A 20,011-nucleotide genomic window follows, 5' to 3' on the forward strand; every position below is an offset into this window, starting at 1 on the left:
TGTTCTTTAATGTTTCCAAAGGGATTAACTAACCCTAGGACTCGCCCATTAACTTCGAATTAATTTTTGAAAAGATAATTTGGGGTTGAGAAAGATTAATTAACAAGAACTTGAGGTTTTAACCCTCATTTTATAGATTCTACCTAGGGATAGGATTGAACTACTTGTAGCCATATCCGGGTGTGCTTATCCTCTTAATTGGGTTTGGAATAATTCAATTAGGAAGTCTTGTTAGTCTTCGGAAGAAGCTAATTAAGAATTATTATCCATGGCTAATTAACATAAATTCGCTCATATTTGTAAAATCATAAAATGCATTGGATTGTTACTTGAGTTTAATTCCCGAAGCATTCATCCTTGTAGCCATTGATCATTTTACTTGCTTTCTAGGTGAGTTTACATTTTCGCATTTAGGTATAAATATTTTCTAAAACCAATTCTAAGTATTTGGCATTGCATAATAAGTGATAATTCTCTTACATTCCTAATCGTCTACATATTGTTCTCTATGGAATTCGACTCCGACTCATAGTTGGGTAAATATATTGCATGCGACCGTATCTATTTACTTTTTAGTAGTGGATTTGGACGTCATCATCTATCAGTCTTTAATCCTTCTGGCCGAACTTATGGCAATGAGGATGGCACTATTCGGTGGCTAGATGATAAAGAGGTTGTTGCACCACAATAGCATCTTCTTATAAATTGTGATGAGGTTAAGCCTTTCCTCAAGTAAGTTTCAATCACTATTTTAGTTTTGAGAGATACTTACAATGATCTCACTGATGATGTTATTGATAAACAAATTGAAGCAGACTTTCCACGATGATTTAAAAATTATGTATGGATTAACATAAAAACATATCTATTACAGGAAATATTATTTAAAATGTATGTCTAATTTTATTTTATTGTCTAATAGGTCAATAGTAATCCTCAAGAAATATTGCAGAATACATATTTGCAAATCTTAGCTATGGGACCATTAAGATGGGCAAAGTCTTGGCCTGTTTATTTTGTGAATGGACACAAATTTCACACTTCTTCATGGGACGAAGGAAGAAGTACATATAATAGTGGGGTTTGTGTTAGTGGCATTTGACAAGATGGTATTATAAGTGATTATTATGGTGTTCTTAAGGAGATTATTGAATTAGAATGGCCAATGACATCAACTATGAAGTTAGTTTTATTTTATTGTGATAGGTTTGATCCCTCTAAATATGGTATGAAAGTTGATAGCGAATTTGGTATTGTCGAGGTTCGAAAAAGGAGAAGATATGGTAAATTTGACCCTTTCATCTTTTCCGAAATTGCAACTCAAGTTTATTATGCAAATCATCCTGAAAAGAAAGGAGATAAAGCTGATTGGTGGGTTGTTATAAAGACAAAAGCAAAGGGAATTGTGGATGCAACACATAATCTGGAAGTTGCTTACCAAGAGGAGCAATCACATGTCAATCTAAGTATAGAGGATGACCCAATTGATTGCCTACAAGATGAGCAAGTTGACGGTGAAGAGGTCGATATGAGTAGTTTTCAATCCGTTATCAATGAAGATGGATATGATTTAATTGAAGTCGAAGATGAGGAGGTAGCAAGTGAAGCAGAGGAAAAGCTTTTGATAGTGATGATTCACAAGATTACTTTCAAACCCAAGAGGAGGATGAAGATGAGGATGACGATTAAGACTATTAATTTATCAATTTGTATAGCTTATTTACAATAATGTATTTGGTTTTGACAATAGTTAATATACATCATGTGGATACTGCTGTCTTTTTTTGGTTGTTTCTATTAAAGCTACAGTTTTAATATTCAGCTTTCCAGTAGGTTCTTGTACTTCTATCCTTTTGGTAATTCATTTGAGATCTATGAACATATATTTATTTATGTGGTCTTAGCTTAATAACTCTCTCTGTTGAGATCCATATCACTATGTTATTCATTTGTTGTACATCTATAATATTATTAATATATTATATAAATGTACTTTGATTTGTTTTGTTTTTTACAGATGGCCGGTGTAGGATCTAAAAGAGATGAACAATCTAGTGGTAAAGGAGGGAATTCACATAAAAGAAAGTCAGTTGCATGGAGCGACAACCAGTTCAGTTTCCTCCCATAATCCCATCACGACCCCTCTTATCTCATAATGGACCACTTCATGTAAACGAGTCTTCCTTGCCTCAACCTAGTCGTGAAGTCAATCGATCTCAGCCGCACATCACTGAATCTATTCCTCCAATAATACCGTCACGGCCCCGTCTATCTCATACTGGTCCACGTCATATAAATGATACTTCCTTGCCTCATCATATTCTTGAAAGTCGATCCCAGCCTCATAATACTACATCTCAACCTCAATCTAATGAATCTCATCCTATAAATCAAGAAACTGAACCACTGATGTCTCCACCGGCCAATATGACTCCAACCACCTCGTGTAGTACGGTTGGCAATGGCGATGATGAGCATCAAATATGGTTTAAACCTGAAGCGGATGGTAATTGTACTAACTTGTATTTTTATTATTATATAAAAGAGTGAAAGATTCGACATTTTCATTCATGACCTACACAATGTTGTATGATATTCATTATATATATATGATTGATAACTACTGTATTTTGTATAGGTTTGATCCTCATAAGACAGTTATTGAAGGTATTGTCATTTGCATTTATAGTAAATTTGAGCTGGCTAAACCTTCTTTGAAGGAGTTCCCACAATCTATTCGTGATATGTGGTTTGAGGAATTCAAGGTAAAGAAATTTATAATCTGGTTCATACTCAAATATTGTTGGTGTGAGATTGTATGGCTAATGTAATTTTTATTTGATACATGCAGAAAAAATTCAGATGGCTCCCTCACTATAATGAAGCTATACGAGATAATCTTGAGAAAAAAGCAGCTGCAAGAATGACCCAATTTTTTCAAGATATTAAAAAAAACTTGCTTGTGAAACCACGTTGGATGGGTGATGATGTATTCAAGGAGATGAAGGAGTTTTGGGAGTCTCCTAAATTCAAGTCACAATCCGAACAAAACAAAAAGAATCGTGATTCAAATGACGACGCCTCAGTTAATACAGGTGGTTGTATACCTCATCGAGTGATTTGGAAGAGAATGGTAATATATAGATCTTTTTAAATTATTTCTTCAAGAAAATAATATCATATTCAGTGTTAGTAACATAGTATTTTCATTTATTTCCAGAAGGAAGTTACTGGAAAAGATCCTTCAATTGCGGAATTTTATTTTCAGACTCATCGCACAAAAAAAAATGTTGGGTAAATAAGAAAGCTGAAGTTATCGAGCCCGTAACTGATGTATCAAGATTGCCTTAAGTTATCGAGCAGATGTATCAGGACATCAACTCACACCGGCCTGGAACTGATGCAGGCTTATCGATTTTGAAATCGGAAGATAGCTCGCACGACCCAGGAATGCACTCCTCGATACGAGGTGGCACCATCATTCTACCACCGGCCGACCGCGATGATGAGGAGGCTTTTTCTTTCTGAGGAATGGTTTTAGATATTTTAGCCATTGCTGTTGAGAAACTCAAGAGAAGAGAAGAAGTTGATGCTGTAATAAGCGCAAATTGAAGAAAGAATGGACTCAAAAAAAAATGAAGAAACTGGTAAGGATTTGGGAAAGGTTTGAGAAGTAAAGATTGCAAAAGGTTGTGAAAGTGACCTATTTATAGTGGCCGCTTCAACGGTGTGGGGAAACCTATGGCCGACCATCAGCTGCCTTTAATTTATGGACTTGGGAACTATGTAGACGCGACCTTTCAATCACTTATGTCATTGATGTCACGGGATTGATATCATGATCGAGGCATCGAGAAAACGAGGATCAGATCATTTCATTATCTTATTCTAAGAAACGCGGGGACTATCTGTATACGGTCGAAATCAGGTATGACCGATTCCGTGGGCTCAAGGGTCACTTTGAGAACAAGTTCGAAATAAACCAGGCTCGAGCTCGAGGGCGGAGTACAAGACTCGAAGATCGAAGTGCTTGATGAACACCGAGGCCAAGTATGACCAACCTCGAGATAATACCGTTATGGTTTCATAACAGAAAGAGCGAGATTTCCGCAGTGGCCCTAAATCACGGCGTAAATTTCGGAACGGATTTGTACTAGGCGGTTAGACAGCTGTATAATAAGATTCCCTAATACAATTAGAATTTTACCTTATTTAGGATTCCCCTACTATATAAAATGGACCCCAATCATTTGTAGCACATCAATCATTGACAAGAGAATATACATTTTTTACTTTTTTGCTTATTACTCATCAGAATTGTCTTTTAGCTTTGTTGTATTTACTGACCTACCTCTAGACCATCTTAGCTTGAGGTCGATACTGGCTTGTTCACTGGTTTGATTCAACTTATTCTTTAATTTATACGTTTGATTCTTTGATTATCAGTTGGTGTAGACATGTGATTTTTGACCCTCCCCAAGATTTTTATACTTTAGCATGTAAATATTTAATTTAGGTCTAATATCGTTATTTCAACTAATTTTGACTCTTTTACTTTATTTTATTACAAGAAAATAAAAATTACAAAAATATTTTATTTTATGTACCTTTCATAAAGTAAAAAATACAAAAATAGTACATTATTTTTATCTTTATATAATCTTGAAAAATACAAAAAAATATATAATAGTTTCATGTTTTAATATAGTTTAGTTTAATTAATTAGAATTTATTTTTGCATCATGTAGTATAGTTAACTTATATTAAAGGAATTTAGCTATGGTTTTGAGTAATAATTTTGTAGTATTCTTAGCCCAAAATTGAGACACAAAAAGACATGGTCCAACCCAATTACCCTTAGCTCATTCTCCCCAACCCATTAGCCCATTTAAGTGCAAGATTTAATTCTAGCCATCTATTTTCTTCTAATCCAATGGTCATCATCCCTTCCCACTTCCATATAAAATATCCAATTATAGAAACCATACCCTAAGCTTTCAATTTCTAGACCTAGCTAAGAGAAAAGCACCTTCAGCGCAACCCAGAATACACTTTGTTATCCACTCTTCATTTCTGAAGCAAAAAGAAAACTTTAAGGAATTGGAACCAAAAATGGCAACAATGGTGGTAGGTATAAGCCGAGAGGATCAGTGGTGAGTAGTCACAGGACATTTTCAGTGACAAAAAGGGCTCCTTTACCAAAGTTAAAACTGAGTTCTGAGTTGAGCTTTGTAACTTCCCAATTGAGTGGTCACAAGATTTCAAGCTCCCATTTTAGCTCTTCAGCAGCTCCACTTTTTATTACTTTCAAGCCTTCTCTTCAACCTGTTGCTCTCTACAGCAACAAAGTCCGTGAGGTAACCGTTTTGTCGGTGAGGTATCCCGTTAGAGTTTATCCGGTTCGAGGTTTGGGTTAACAACTCACTTTTAGTTTTGCTGCTTTGGAAATTTTCTTCGTCGTCGAGGAATATGCAGCAGTAAAGGTTCATCTATTTTCATTCTTTATTGATCAGTAGCTTTACACTCTATTTTGATAAGTTTGAATCTACATTGATCCATTTAATCTTGGTTGGTTTCCTTGTTTATTTTATTTTTTTTCCTTTGAACTATGTCGTATAAATCTGTCCTAGAACTTTGAATAATGAAAACAAAGTAGTTATGTTGAATTAAAGTAGTAGCACATTGAAGTAATGGACAGTGAGATTGATTAGAGAATTGGGATTGTGGATAAAGCAACCTTTTCCAAGATTTGGTCAGCTTCCACTGCTTTTTCAAAATGAATTTCAGCAAATCCTACCTAATCAGATATACATTTTTTAGTATAACAAGTTCTTATGGTAATATTTTCTAGCTACTTAATTGTCGTGTTTCTCCATTAAAGTCTTACAAATTACGAAATAAATAGTTTAGAAACAGTTTTTTATGGAGTAGAACTAAATTTGCTTGGCCTAAATGACTAGGATTATTTGTCCTTATTCCATCTCTAGATGTCTTCATGTAATTAAGAACTGATGACATGCCCAATTAATAATACTACTTTATAAATAGCTAGTCAACAAAGCATTAAGTTTTAATTTCTTAATAAGGAGTGCTTACTCAATGGTCTATCTACCCCATGCATATCTATAATTAGTAGCCTTACTTTGATCTTCGAATTAATTTTAAATATGAACATCTGTAGTTTGCTTTAGGCGTGCTATAATAAATCATCATAGCTACGAGTACGGTTCCCGTGACATAGTTGTGATACATAATTTCCAAATTGGGTGCACATTTCATGTGACTCGACCACAACTTCTAATGGTAATAAAATAAACATGTTGTAAATCGCGGGTGCATTTCATGTGACGCGGTTTGCAATGTGTACCAAAACAACAAGTGTACGACAATCGTACCTCGTTCCAGAAAATAATTAAAAGCGGCAAAAGGAATAAAATGCACAATAGGTTTAAAACATGTAGTAAATTAGATAATAAGCCAATTATAACAGTTGAGCGACCGTGCTAGAACCACGGAATCCGGAAATGCCTAATACCTTCTCCCGAGTTAACAAAATTTTTTACACGGATTTCTGTGTTCGCGGACTGTAATACAGAGTCAATCTTTCCTCGATTCGGGATTCCAAACCGGTGACTTGGGACACCATAAATCATCCCAAATGGCGACTCTGAATTTAATAAATAAATGATCCCGTTTTGATTGTCACATAAATTCGAAAAAACTCCCTTATACCCCTTCTTCCGGGGTATAGGTAAAAAGGAGGCGTGACAGTTGGTATTGGACTAAATCACATATCTTTAAGACCTCAATATAAATTTAATTATTAGTCGGATTTTAGGGTACACAAAAATCAAAGTAGGAGAAAAACGAAACAAAAAGTAGGCAAAACCTATTCTTACTACCTATGACGTTAGAGTTGGGAATAGTAAGCAGCAGAAGAAAAAAAGGAACAAAGACAAAGTAGGTTAAAGGTAGGAGATTTGGAGTTAAAAAAAAAGAAGAAGAAGGTAAATGGTAAAATATAATTTTAAAGTTATAAGTTAGGGCATAATTAGAAAGTAAAATAGAAAACAATCCAACCTCAGCAAATTGGTTGTTTCGAAAAATAAGACTTTTCATTATTTCGAAATATTAAATTTAATAATATAATATAATCAATTTTAACTAAATAATTAAAACAAATATTATTTTGGGATAACATACAAATGTATAGATACGGTGTAACAAGCATCCAAACAAGCTGTAAAATTTGATAAGCAAAATACCTTATCACCCCACTAAACTTGTCGCGAATTATTAGTTACAGGCTTAAACTATTCGCGGTATTAATAACCCCCCTCAACTAGGCCTTTTGAGAGCCATTACCCCCTGGATGCTGATGTGGCAAATTGTGTGGATGTACTTGCCTGCCACATGGATTTTTCCTGTATATGTGGCATTTTTTTTGAAAAATAAAATATATTTTTACCTTTTTAGATAATTTTTTTCGAATAATATTTATAATAAAACTTGGATAGAACTACATTATTTAGGCTAAAAAATTTTATTTGGCTAAAAATAATAAAGTTTTAGTTAATCTTTTTTTGAATTTGACCTAAAATAAAGATTTATACAATTGAAATAAATAGTCAAGACATCTAAAAAGTTATAAAAATACATAATTTGAAATTAATTATTTTGGCTATAATTTTTTATATAGCTCTAATTTATGGTGCTCTAAAAATATACTTTTTACATATTTTATCTTAAAAGGTAAAAATACACAGTTTAAATAAATAGTCATTGCATCAAAATAAAAAATAAAAAGAGTGAACAATTGCAAGAAATAACTTATTATTTCTAACATACGTATTGCTCTTAAAAATACTTATTGCAGAAATGCAGGGTAAGACTGCGTACGATAGGCCCTTGTTGTTCGGCCCTTCTCCGAACCCCGCGCATAGCGGGAGCTTAGTGCACCGGGCTGCCCTTTTTTTATTGCTCTAAAAATGTATCCATAGAGTAAGTTATTTTTTGCAATTGTATATTCTTTTTATTTCTTCTTTTGATACAATGACTATTTATTTCAACTGTGTATTTTTACTTTTTTTAGGTAAAATCTGTAAATATAAATATATATATATAGCACCGTAATTTAGAGCTATATAAAAAATTATAGCCAAAATAATAAATATATTTTTAGAGCACCATAATTTAGAGCTATATAAAAAATTATAGCCAAAATAATTAATTTCAAACTATGTATTTTTATAACTTTTTAGATGCCTTAACTATTTATTTCAATTGCATAAATTTTTATTTTTAGGTCAATTTCAAAAAAAAATTTAACTAAAACTTTATTATTTTTAGCCAAATAAAAAAAATGTAGCTTAAATAATGTAGTTCTATCCAAGTTTTATTATAAATTGTATTCGAAAAAAATTATCTAAAAAAGTAATATACTTAAAAAGGTAAAAACATATTTTATTTTTCAAAAAAATGCCACATATTCAGAAAAATCTACGTGGCAGGTGAGTGCACCTACAGAATTTGCCACATCAGCGTCCAAGGAGGTAATGACTCTCAAAAGGCCTAGTTGAGGGGGATAATTAAGACCACAAATAGTTTAAGGCTGTAACCAGAGGCGGATCCAGGATTTGATGATTACGGATGCCACTGTCTTTAATATAAACTTACCTCTAGTCAAGGAGGTCGAATTAGGGTCTACAATTGGCTAGTTCGCTCAATTTTGAATTAACTCGGTCCGGTTCGATTTGGTTCGGTCCATTTTTTAATTAATTCGGTTCACTTTATAAGACTTTTTGGTACATAAATACACACGTGATAACCAAACTAAAAATCTTTGGTCCTTCAAGAAAAAAATAACATTAACTAAATCAAAAGAAAAATGATTAAAATATATTGAAATTTCAAAATTCGAGATTTAGAAAAGGAAAATATAAATAAATATAATTTTATAATTTAAATAACTAATAAAAATAAAACTGTATAGAGAGAATACAAAAATGAAAATAAAAAATTAAAAAATTAAGAGAGAGAAGAAAAGAAAAATCTGGAAAAGAGGGAAGAAAGAAAAGAAAATAGGTTGATCTTGGGCCTGGCAGGAAGCAATTGGACCATGACACCTACCATTACTTCGGTACTCAAGGTGCCACGCTTTGATTATATAGCTTTTTAACATGAAATATCAGTATGATACCAATACTAATATGAAATTCTTTTGGAGCGATCAGGTGGCATACCACTCCCTTCCTTCTATAGAAATTTACCCTCTACTGTAACTAATAATTCGTGATAAATTTAGGGTGCTAATTATTTTACCAAATTTGACACAAACTAATCACAAACTCTCCAACCATAACGAGTTAATGAACTTCACGTGGTTGGGACTCCGATCACGGCAGTAACCTACCTTTCAGTCCCTTTTTCCAATTGTCTTTTTATTAGTCCCATTTACTCCCAAAAACGACAGCAAAAGGCGAATCAAACTAGTCAAACACCGGAAAAAGCTCCTCGGTTTTTTATTCCTTTTTTTTTTGTCTCCCCCATTTTATGAACTAAAGGTAAACTGAACGGAGAAGCGGAAAATTGATTTTCTTCTAAAAGATCGTCAAAATCCACAAATTGAAATTCTCTGCCTATGTCTTAAAGGTAATGATTCTGCATTGCGATCGAATCAATTATACTCGATAATTTGTTCTGCTTCTAACCCCTGTGTCCAATGAAATGATTTTGATCTCTCATTTAACGAATTAATCTGTGACGTGAATATGATGTTTGGACATTGTCTTTGCCTTCATTTGATTTTGTCAATTAGATTGTAATTTATCAGAAAGTGGAGGGCCTCTTTAACCGTGAGCTGCTGGAAACCGGATTGCAGTAATAGTTGTGAGTTTGTGATCATAACAGCTAGAACTAGTATGAACTGAGCTCAAATATAGAGAGGATTCATATTTCATATGGTGGGAACGGTTACCCAGGTATAGTACTTGTGCTGTTGGGAGGTCGCAGGTACGTGGTGGAATAGTTGAGGTGGGGACACCTGCATCATACAAAATAAATATAGAGAAAGGATTCATATAAGTGACCCCAACTAGTTTGGATTGAGGTTTGGTTGCTTTATCGGTTGATTGATTGGACATGAAGCACTAGCAAAATTTCCTTTACATTAACAGGATGGTCTATTTCCATAAAGTTTTATGAGCTGAGCAAAACTGTCGGAAAACCTTTAAACCAGAACTGCAGCGGTCTTTCTATTTTATGCACTTTTGACGCTTACCAAAAGGGAAGTTCACTGTAGTTATTACTTATAAATTACTTGTTAGTAGGACATTAGCTGTTGTATTGGTGATCTTGGTATGGATTTAGAATTCTCACCACTGTGATATTCTTGGCTAACTTTGTCATCCATTTGTGTTTCATTACAGGGCTGCATTGGATAACAGATGGGCTCTATTTAATAAGTTTAAGCAACGTTATTTTCCAATATTTAGCATTTGGGCCTCCAGCTGGTGTGCCATCTCTCATCAAGTGCTTATGGAAGACTCCTTCTATAATCCCACTCCTGGGAGTGAGTCAAAGTCTGCGGTGACAGCTGCTGTCACTACTAAAAATGAATCTAGATGGCACTCCACTGCTTCTGGCTCAAAGTCTTTTGCAAATATAAGACAGATAGATCTGATAAAATATGGGAAGCAGAGAAGGGGGAGTGACAATCAGTTAGTTTTCTTTCTGGTTAAAGTTGCTGCTTTGGAGACTGTGCGGAGGATCTCGCAGTCCAAATGTCCATTCGTATGGTCTGGCCTGCAAGCTCTGCAAGTTGTGTGCTACCCCCCACTTAAGTGGATGCAAAGGTGGAGTCCTTTTAGGGTTCTGGTTAACGGCATGCAGGTTTGTATGCAGTTAACCAATTCAGAAGAGCTAATATTGTGTCTCGTGAACTCCTCTAGGTGCATTCAGTCATTAATCGCAGGCATATTTTTCTGAAAAATATACTTTTGTCTATGCCTTAAGGACCAGCAGCTTTGGAAAATGTTGTCTTGAACGTCAATAGGTGCATCGATTTTGCATAACTTCAAAAGAAGTATATGGTCCTTATACCTGATATAAGCGGCATGTCTAGTGCTGCTTTTCATTTGTGGGATTATGCACGAAGTCAAGGAGAAACAACCTAAGACAAAATAGATATGTATATACAGATTTATGCTGGTAAAACATATTAATTTTGAATTATAATTAAAATCCACGATTATTCCTCTTATGAACGGGACTATTTTATAGATATTTGTTGGTCTATTGTATAGGTTTTATTTGCTGGAAAACAAGGACTAACCAAGCATAGATGTATTTTATAATGGAATGTTAACTGTAGCATATTGCAGGTAGCAGTAGCCTTTATATGACGTAATACAGTAGCCAATTGGAATGCTAATTTAGCACTTAAAAAATGCCCTTTGAGGCCCTTTTATGTTTTTAAGAATCAATTTTTCTATTTCCTTTATTCCTTAGAAAGTTCAATGTCACGAACAAGGGCTTCTTCCCTTGTTATTCAATCCTTGAACCCATTGCACAGCAATCCGCTTCCATGTGAAATTGAACTACAAACCCCACTTAATGCTTATATAATCAGATCATGAGCATATGGCGTACCTGCATTTATTATATAACAGCTTATCTGCAAGCAGGAGGAATATCTTTATGTAGCCTCACAGGCTTGTCTAAGCTTTCATTTATTTTTATTTTTCCCTTTTTTAAAATGATATCAAGAGGAAGTCCTTATGCTCATGTGAAGCCTACGGAACACTTTTAGTTTTGCAATTTGGCCCTCTGTAGCTCTCTACCTCGTCAAACCAATGACTACATCTATGTGTAGTTTCTTTCGCTATATGGTATCTGATTTAATTTATAGAAGAAAATATGCTACCTAATTAAAACAGAATAAATAGCATATCCTGAAATTAACTTGGTTTCTTATAGTTGTGCATCCTTTGTAACTTAAAGAGTCTTGAAATTTATATTGTCAATTTCATGTGTTTTGCGTCTGTGATTTTCTTGCTCAATTTGGGAATATGACTGTCATTGTTACATGCTCTAGAAGTATGCCTTTGAGATATCATGCATTGGATGTTGCACAATTACAGACTTACAGTATGTCTTTGTGGTTAGATGCTATCGCGGCCACTGCTGGTGCTCTCTATCGCTACAGCTTTTTCTGATCATTCAGAATTCGATAATGCTACCTCAGATATCACTCAAGTTTCCCCAGACACCAATGCTGTGCATTCTGATTCAGAATCTCAGCTAGAATTCTCGTCTGAGCAATCTATCCCAAGTGAAAGGTACAACCTTGATATACTGCTCTAAGTGTAATGAAGTAATGAACAATTACCACCGGTTATGTCTCAATCTATACATGCAAAAGATATAATCAGACCTGAAGCAGGCTCTGGCCAATCCAGTAAACAAATGCTGAACTGTAATTGTAGCACGATAGAAATCATTGTGATAACTATTACATATATAGAGGCCATCTTTTTCTTGCTTTCTTATGTTGGAAATAGAAGGTAGCTCTCATATGTTAATGATATACTAGGTGTATTCATATAATGTGCTAGAACTTCATTCCAACATTAGGCTGTAACTTGAGATTTAGCATGTGATGTCTAAAATTACTTGCATCCTCTTCAGTTGCTTCTGGATTTATTTCTTAAACGGTAAACCATTGTTGGACTTATCCCTGTACATCTAAGCCAACTCAGAGCAAGGTTTTGAGACTGAATTCGTGGTTGATGAGTTATACGACTTCCATGCTTTTGCAGGGTTGGCAATGAAGTTTCTCCAAGTTCGTCTTCCACAAGTTCTGCAAGCTGGTTGCATCTGCTTTGCAAAGATCTGGAAAAGCAAGGAATTCGTTTGCCAGAGAGGTATCTTTTTGACAAATCCAAACTACAAGAGAACTTTTTTTGAATATTGTGAGTTGGATGTGCAAGTACAAGAATTTTGCCACTCCGTAACTTGTCTTAATTAATCTCGAGGCTACCAGTTTAACTGTAAAGATGTCTAAAGACATATCAGAAAATGGAGAGTGTTTCTGTTCAAGCTTCTCTAGATATTCGTTGAGCATGATTGTCTATACTGGTTCTAGTGATAAAGCATCAAAACCAAGAGTGACTACTTTGTCTCTCTTGATGTCCAACCTATACTCCTTTTTTTTTTTTGCGAGTTAGGTTTGCTTCAGATCAACTTTCATACAGACGATTGAACAGCTTTCTCTCCCTAGTGTGTAGATCCTTCTGTAGCTCTCTCACTAGTGTGTAGATCTTTCTGCATGGTTTACGGTATACTGTTTCTGAAATATCTTTCTCTCACTGGACACAGTTCTTTTGCCAAGATATACTAGCCTACTTGAACCTGTGATCACATTGTTTGTTTTGTTGCCAAATGCATAGACATTGAAATGACACCTACCTCAAAATATTTTAACCTTCATGTTTGATAGCATTTCATTGAATAACCTGTATGCTAAAAATCGGTTGATCACTGATCAAACATGGATACAACACACATCTTGTCATTATCTATGTACTTTCACTGTACCTGGTATGTCATTATTGTCGTGATGTCATCACAGATGGGCACTTTTATGTTGAATAAGCCCTGTGTCAAAGAAGTCAAGAATTGAAGAACATTTAGGAATCTCTTCTTTAACATCCTTATTAGAAAGCACTGTTGTGAAGAGCGTGAAGCGAGGAAAAGCGACAAGCCCTTTTTTGCTTAAAGCGATAAGCAAAGTGCTCGCTTTTTTTTAAGTGAAGCGGAATTTTAAAAAAAGATATTAAAATAAATACTGCATAGACAATGAAGAAGAAGAAGCAGAGGAGAATGACAATAAAATAAATGCTGCATAGACAACTAAAAATAAATGATATGAAAAAAAGGCAGTAAGTATGCCAAAAAATGGCAGTATAACTGGAACGAAAAATGGGCAGCATTTCGCTGCAATTTATCACTGAAACAGTGAAAGAAATTGAAGAAGAAGAAGAAGAGGAGAATGAGAAAAAGAACTGAAGGGGGATAAAAATTTCGCCAGCATTTTGCTGCTATTTGGACACTGAAACAGTAAAGAAAAAGAAAAAGAAAAAGAAAAAGAAAAAGAAGAAGAAGGAGGAGGAGGAGGAAGAAGTAATCACATACCTGGGACCAAGCTTGATGATCTTGAAGTTAAAAACAAAGAGCTTTTTTAATTAATTAACGTTGGCAGCCCAGTTATAAAGAGAAGCGCTCACTTCTGTCGCTTTGTTTGCTTCCTCACTTTTTCAGGGGAAGCGTATCTGGTTCCATCTTTCTTTCGTTAGTTAAGCCATCACTTTTGTGTACCTAATACTCTTCAGATCAGAGAAGTGCCAGATGCGTCGCTTCGCATCGCTTCTCCTTTTAAGCGAAGATGCGGTTGCTTTTAACAACACTGTTAGAAAGGGTTCTAAAATTGTGCTGTAGTAAAAGATTCTGCTGCCACCAATTCTGACTCGTACATACTCTGGATCTTAGTTTTTATGGCCTCCAGTAAGTTCAAGAAAAGATAACTTGGATCTGGACAGGCATTAACTTCTTTGCTTTAGAATATTAGTTTCAGCCCGTGTTGCCCAAACATGTTTTATTTCTGCAGCTGTAGCGCACACATCTTTTTGACAGTTCATAGTGCAGAAAATGCTTTGCGATTCGTCCATTCAGCTTGATCCCAAATGCCAACCACCATGACATAGAGTTTACACTTCGATCTTTTTCTGATTAAAATCAAATAAAGGTAGAAATTTGATGTAGTTGTGTAGACAACGAATCCCGATGGAAGTTTAACTTTTGTTTTACTCTCGCAAGGTACTTGAATTGTTGCGAAGAACAGTTATTGACTACTGTTCTATCATGATTTTGTTTCATTCTGCAGTTTTACTTGTCGTCTTCTTTGTCCTCATATCATATGAGCTTTTCTTATTCCCTTCAATTGTCAGGTTGATCCAAAAGCTCCTGATGCTTTTGTTTCATTCAAAAACTTCTCTAGCGGTGCATATACATGCCACTAGAAATTTGCCGAACATAGATATGTTTCAAATTTATTGGTTTCTCTTCTTGCAGTGAACATGACACAATAGTATTTATGCAGAATTGGTGAAGAGGAACTCCACCGATTTTTTACGGCTGCAGATGGAGATTTTACTCGCTTACTTTCTTCAGTGAAGAAGACAATTCGCTGGAGGGAGACTTACAGAATTCTTTCCAGACAAGAACTAGAAGTGTGGTCAAATATGGTCTTTTGGCATGGATTTGATATGCAGCATCGGCCGTGCCTCATTGTCCGTCTTGGCTTAGCATGCATCAGCTTGCCATCTCGTGACAGACCTTGTTTCGCTCAAGCAGTAGGTATGCTCTTCCACTTGTACAGTTAGTATCTGACTAAGATTTTAATGGTTCCCTCTTTTACTTTAGTTAGATGTGTAACATTTTGATGTTTCCATTCTGATTTCCCTTTATTTAACCTAAGAAAAGGAAAATGTCACTTTGTTTTCAGCAGTTGAATACCTTTGATGTTCCTCTGTCAGCTGTTTATGTTTGTTGAATATGCGCATTTCTTTTGCATAGTTACTTCAGTTGGAAACAAAACAATTTAACCTCCGTTATACTATCCGGTCAAATTTACCCTACCGTTATACTATCCGGCCATCCCTACCATCAGTAAACTTTTAGAAATTACCCCTTGATCTATTAGATAATCCAAAATCTCCCAATTTTATTTTATTTAAATCACTTCTTGTTCTTCTTGCTCCACTATTTTCAGAAATTACTATTGATGTGAATGCTAAAGGTACTAGACTATACAAATTATTTATGGATATTTTAATTACCATTGCACCCACTTCTCTTCTTGTGATAATGAGTTTGGAATTGGTTTAAAATATTATTTATTTTTCAACCATATACGCACCGTAGAATTCAGTGGGTCTATTTATTTGTGTATTATAAGCAACTGCGCATTATGTATATACATGTATATTCGAATATATTTTGTTATTGTCTGGTTTGTATAGAGTTCGATCAACTTACTTAAGAGTGCACAATGCGTAGGCATTTGACTAAAGCAAAGTTGAATTCGACAATGTAAAGTCTCCAAAGAACCTCAACTTCTATATCACTAATACTTGCAAAATCTCCCGACCTTTGGTGCAACGAATTCATTGAAGTTGGGATATTGTAAATACTTTTGGAATTTAGAAAAGCTACCTAATTTAGATTCTTCAATTTACTATACTTTGTTTACTAACCGTTGTATTATTTTAATATTTCTTTCTCTTATTTTTTTTTTCCAATTAAGAAAGCATGTAAATGCCAACTATCTCGAAAATAGTGAATCAACAAGAACAATAAGTAACTTAATTAAAATGATTTGGGAGATTTTGGGTCGCCTGACGAACTGAGGGGTAATTTTTAAAAGTTTGCTAATGGTAGGGGTAAATTTGTCCAAATAATATAACGGTAGGGGTAAATTTGGCCGAATAGTATAACGGAGGTTAGATGTAAACAATATTCGAAACTAGAGGGGTAAAGTTGGACCTTTTCCCTTTTATCTATTACTGCTCAAGACTGGGGGTAGCCGTACTTAGCATGTGTTTGTCAAAATAATAAGTTCCATTGTAAGAACTTAAACCAAGAAGTTCATGACGGTAATCTTCTGCTATAAATAAATCATGACAAAATCAGGAAAAGTAGGAGTTACCCCGATCAGCTTTTAATCAATCAACTTAAAATGTTGGCTCCTCTACTCAGCTAGATCATAGTTAAACTGATTTAAGGTCTTGTCAAAAATTTCTCTAAATAGGCAAATTATTAACTAATGGATATTTTCTTTATGAAGTATCTCAGGTGGAGCATGGGGTTCTTCATTTGGTGGACCCTCAAAATTCTCAAATTACTGTTTTGGTAGACTGTGAAGGACTATCTCCATTGAGACTTCCCATGCAAATGCTTAGATCCTGTTCTACTCTTTTGCAAGATCACTTCCCCAACCGTTTAGGCTGCTTATTCATTATACGCCTTCCACCTATTGTTCGAGTTGTGGCACAAACCTTTGTGCAAGTAAGCTTTACACTCTAATTATTATTTTGTTCACTTTCCTGCTTCACTATTGAAACTCAGGCCAACTTGATCTGCATAGATGATAGAACTCCTTTTCTGGAAACTCTAATGTAACTATTCTTGCGCAAACAAACAGGTTTTCAAACCAGTCACTCGGCAAAAACTGAAATTTGAAGGAGAAATGTACCAAAAGGTTCTTTCCGAGTGTTTGCAAACACTCCCGTCTTATCTTGGTGGGCAGTGCACATGCTCAGGATGTGGTAGCTTTAGCGTTAGCGAGATGCGTAAGGCTCGAATTTATGAACATCAAGGAATGGTGACAACAGAATCTATTAGCGATACTCTGGATTTGACATCACCTAATTCAGGTGAACGGACTGAAATTCCGTCGAATTATACCTGTGACCAGGTCTTACGAAAGGCTGTGCTAGGTGTCCTTTTATTCTGGGTTTTTGTTGCTTTAATTGCTGGAGTATATGATCCAGAAAGTCGTCCCATTTTACCTCCTTGAGCTATATTACAATTTTGTACTTGTCATTGCACATCTATTCTTCTTGAAAATAGTCTGTAACTAGTATTGGCCACAGTTTGTGGCAATTACCTGTCAACATATCTAGTAGAGGTGTGTACTGGAATGGGGTGTAATGGTTCTTGTTCAGTGCAATATTCTTATACGTCCCATAGTTCTTATTTGAAGCTGAAATTTAAAAGCTGAGGGAAAGCAGTGAAAAGACCACCTTCACTTGGTTTAAGCATTGCCAAGTTTGCTGGGATGAGTCATTTGGCTAGATTTTCTATACGGGTTCCATCATTTGTTTGAATTAGCTGTGCATGGATGATATGTTCAACTGGAGGGCACAATTTTTCTCCATGTCTTTGACGTAAGCTCACACAATTTATATAGTCTCATCATTTTCCCTCTTAAAAGTAGCACGATAAATTTATGAATAACCAACCTGATTTAGAGAATTTGTTTCCTGCCTATAAAAATATATCGATAGCCTATTTTACGAGAAATACACGATATTATTGCCAATGAAATGCAAAGCGGCATTTAAAGTACCTGCATTGCGCGTGTATCCCGTATTAATAAGAACAAACTTTTTGAAAATAATATCAATAATAATACCCAAAGATGTGATTGAATTATAAAATAAAATAACACAAAAGGAAATTCCTAAATTGATAAATGGTGCTCATGTTTAGAAATTTGAATTTTACTCCAATGGTTCTTCGCCTGGTTTGCTCCTATCATTTGATTTTTTTTCATCAAATAAGCTCTTATCCTTCGTCCGTTAGCTCTATGCTTTTATCTTTTAAGTTCTTGTCATTCTAAATAAAATTTATATAAGGATTCATGGTGTTTACGTCCAAACAGAAAATTTCTTGTTGATAGTATTGGTTTCCGGCTTATTGTGTAAATTGCACAACCGAATAATCAAAATTGATCAAGTTGAAAAGAAATTCCTAAAAAATCAAAAGAAATTAACAACAATTAACAATTATAAATATTGAATACAAGAAACATGTCATTTGACAAAGTGTTAATGATTGAAAAACTTATTTTTAATGGAAGGGATTATCTCAAAATGATGAAATAAAATTCAAGGAAGAGACAAATTCTCAAAATAATGAAATGATATTCAAAAATGAGAAGAGCTGTCAAGAATTATAAATAACAAAATTCTTATCTTGAAAAGACTATCTAACTTAGGTCAAAAAATCAATTGTGTCGGGTTATTAAATCTAAAGACCAAACCAAATCAATAAACCCGGATTTTTCAATCTCGGTTTTTCTCGGGTTTTCGGGTTATTCGTTTTTTTTTTTTTTGGTTTTTTTCTCCGGTAAAATCTTCATAGCACAAAACATGTAACTTGTGCTTCAGATATTTCTTTGATCCTAGTAAGATACAACTATATAAGGTATTTTTCAAGAAAATAATACAAAATATGAGATGTGTCGTGGCAATATCCTAAATATTCAACAATAAAGACAATAAAATCACGTAATATAAATATTGCTAATTAAAAAACCATAATAAAAATAAACATAATCTAAAAGTACTAAGCCATGCTAAAATAAGTAGACTAATAAGGGAGTATTAATTACATGACTAAACGCAAAAAAAAAAAAAAAAAAAGGTTATGCATTTTTATCTAAAACATTGCAAAACAAAAAATAGATATTCAACGCATTATCATTCCTAGTATTAAATTGAATGTCTTTGTTAGCATCAATATTGATTTGATTTTGGTTTGAGCCTTTGTTAGCATTATTTGAGTTACTAATATTGATGGCTATAAAACTTATTGGAATATTCAAAAGTTCTAAGTCCAACCTTGAAATAATATTTTAAAAGATAAAATTATGAAAAAGTTTAAGAAATATTTATAAATTATATCACAGTAAGTATATTTATATATGAAATATATTTAAAATTTCTATATATGTATTGTCGGGTTGGTTTAGTTTCGATTTGACTTTCTTTAGTTAAAATCAAACCAAACCAATCATGGTCGATTTTTTTTCCAACACCAAACCAAATTAAACCGAACCATAATCGAATTTTTTTCTCGGTTTAATTCGAATTATCGGGTTGGTGCAATTTGTCGATTTTCTTTATATACCCCTAACTGACAAAAAGCTAATAAGGTCTTTCAAGTTAATATATAAAAATGTCTGAGGAGTCATTTGTTGAAAGATAGAATACTTGAAAATCCCTCAAATTAACTTGATACTTTTATTTAGTGTAGACATAAATTTTATAGTCTTTTTACTTGTTATTATTTAATTACCCCATAATGTTAAAGTGACGAAGAGCATGGATATACATTCGTTTTTAGGTGCGTGAGGAAAGGAAAAAAAAGAAAAATAACTTTTAAATAA

The 20,011-nt window shown here is 34.2% G+C and overlaps 1 protein-coding gene across 4 annotated transcripts; it reads left to right on the forward strand.

The window, feature by feature from the left end:
- Positions 1-9,458: 9,458 nt before the first annotated feature.
- Positions 9,459-17,803, forward strand: LOC107806038 (sec14 cytosolic factor). Of its 4 annotated transcripts, none has more exons than XM_016630151.2 (7): positions 9,459-9,651; positions 10,428-10,890; positions 12,166-12,338; positions 12,819-12,923; positions 15,158-15,414; positions 16,904-17,124; positions 17,261-17,803. In XM_016630151.2, exons 2-7 carry the CDS (start codon positions 10,537-10,539, stop codon positions 17,633-17,635), a joined length of 1,485 nt encoding a protein of 494 aa, XP_016485637.1. In that variant the 5' UTR covers positions 9,459-9,651; positions 10,428-10,536; the 3' UTR covers positions 17,636-17,803. The 4 variants fall into 4 exon arrangements, with proteins under 4 accessions (XP_016485637.1, XP_075075579.1, XP_016485638.1 ...); XM_016630152.2 differs by having other exon boundaries at positions 9,516-9,651; positions 9,818-10,890; XM_075219478.1 differs by lacking the exon at positions 10,428-10,890 and having other exon boundaries at positions 9,511-9,651.
- The last annotated feature ends 2,208 nt before the right edge of the window (positions 17,804-20,011 follow it).

The sequence above is a fragment of the Nicotiana tabacum genome, chromosome 8 (assembly GCF_000715075.1).
Source record: "Nicotiana tabacum cultivar K326 chromosome 8, ASM71507v2, whole genome shotgun sequence".
NCBI classification, from domain to species: Eukaryota; Viridiplantae; Streptophyta; class Magnoliopsida; order Solanales; family Solanaceae; genus Nicotiana; species Nicotiana tabacum.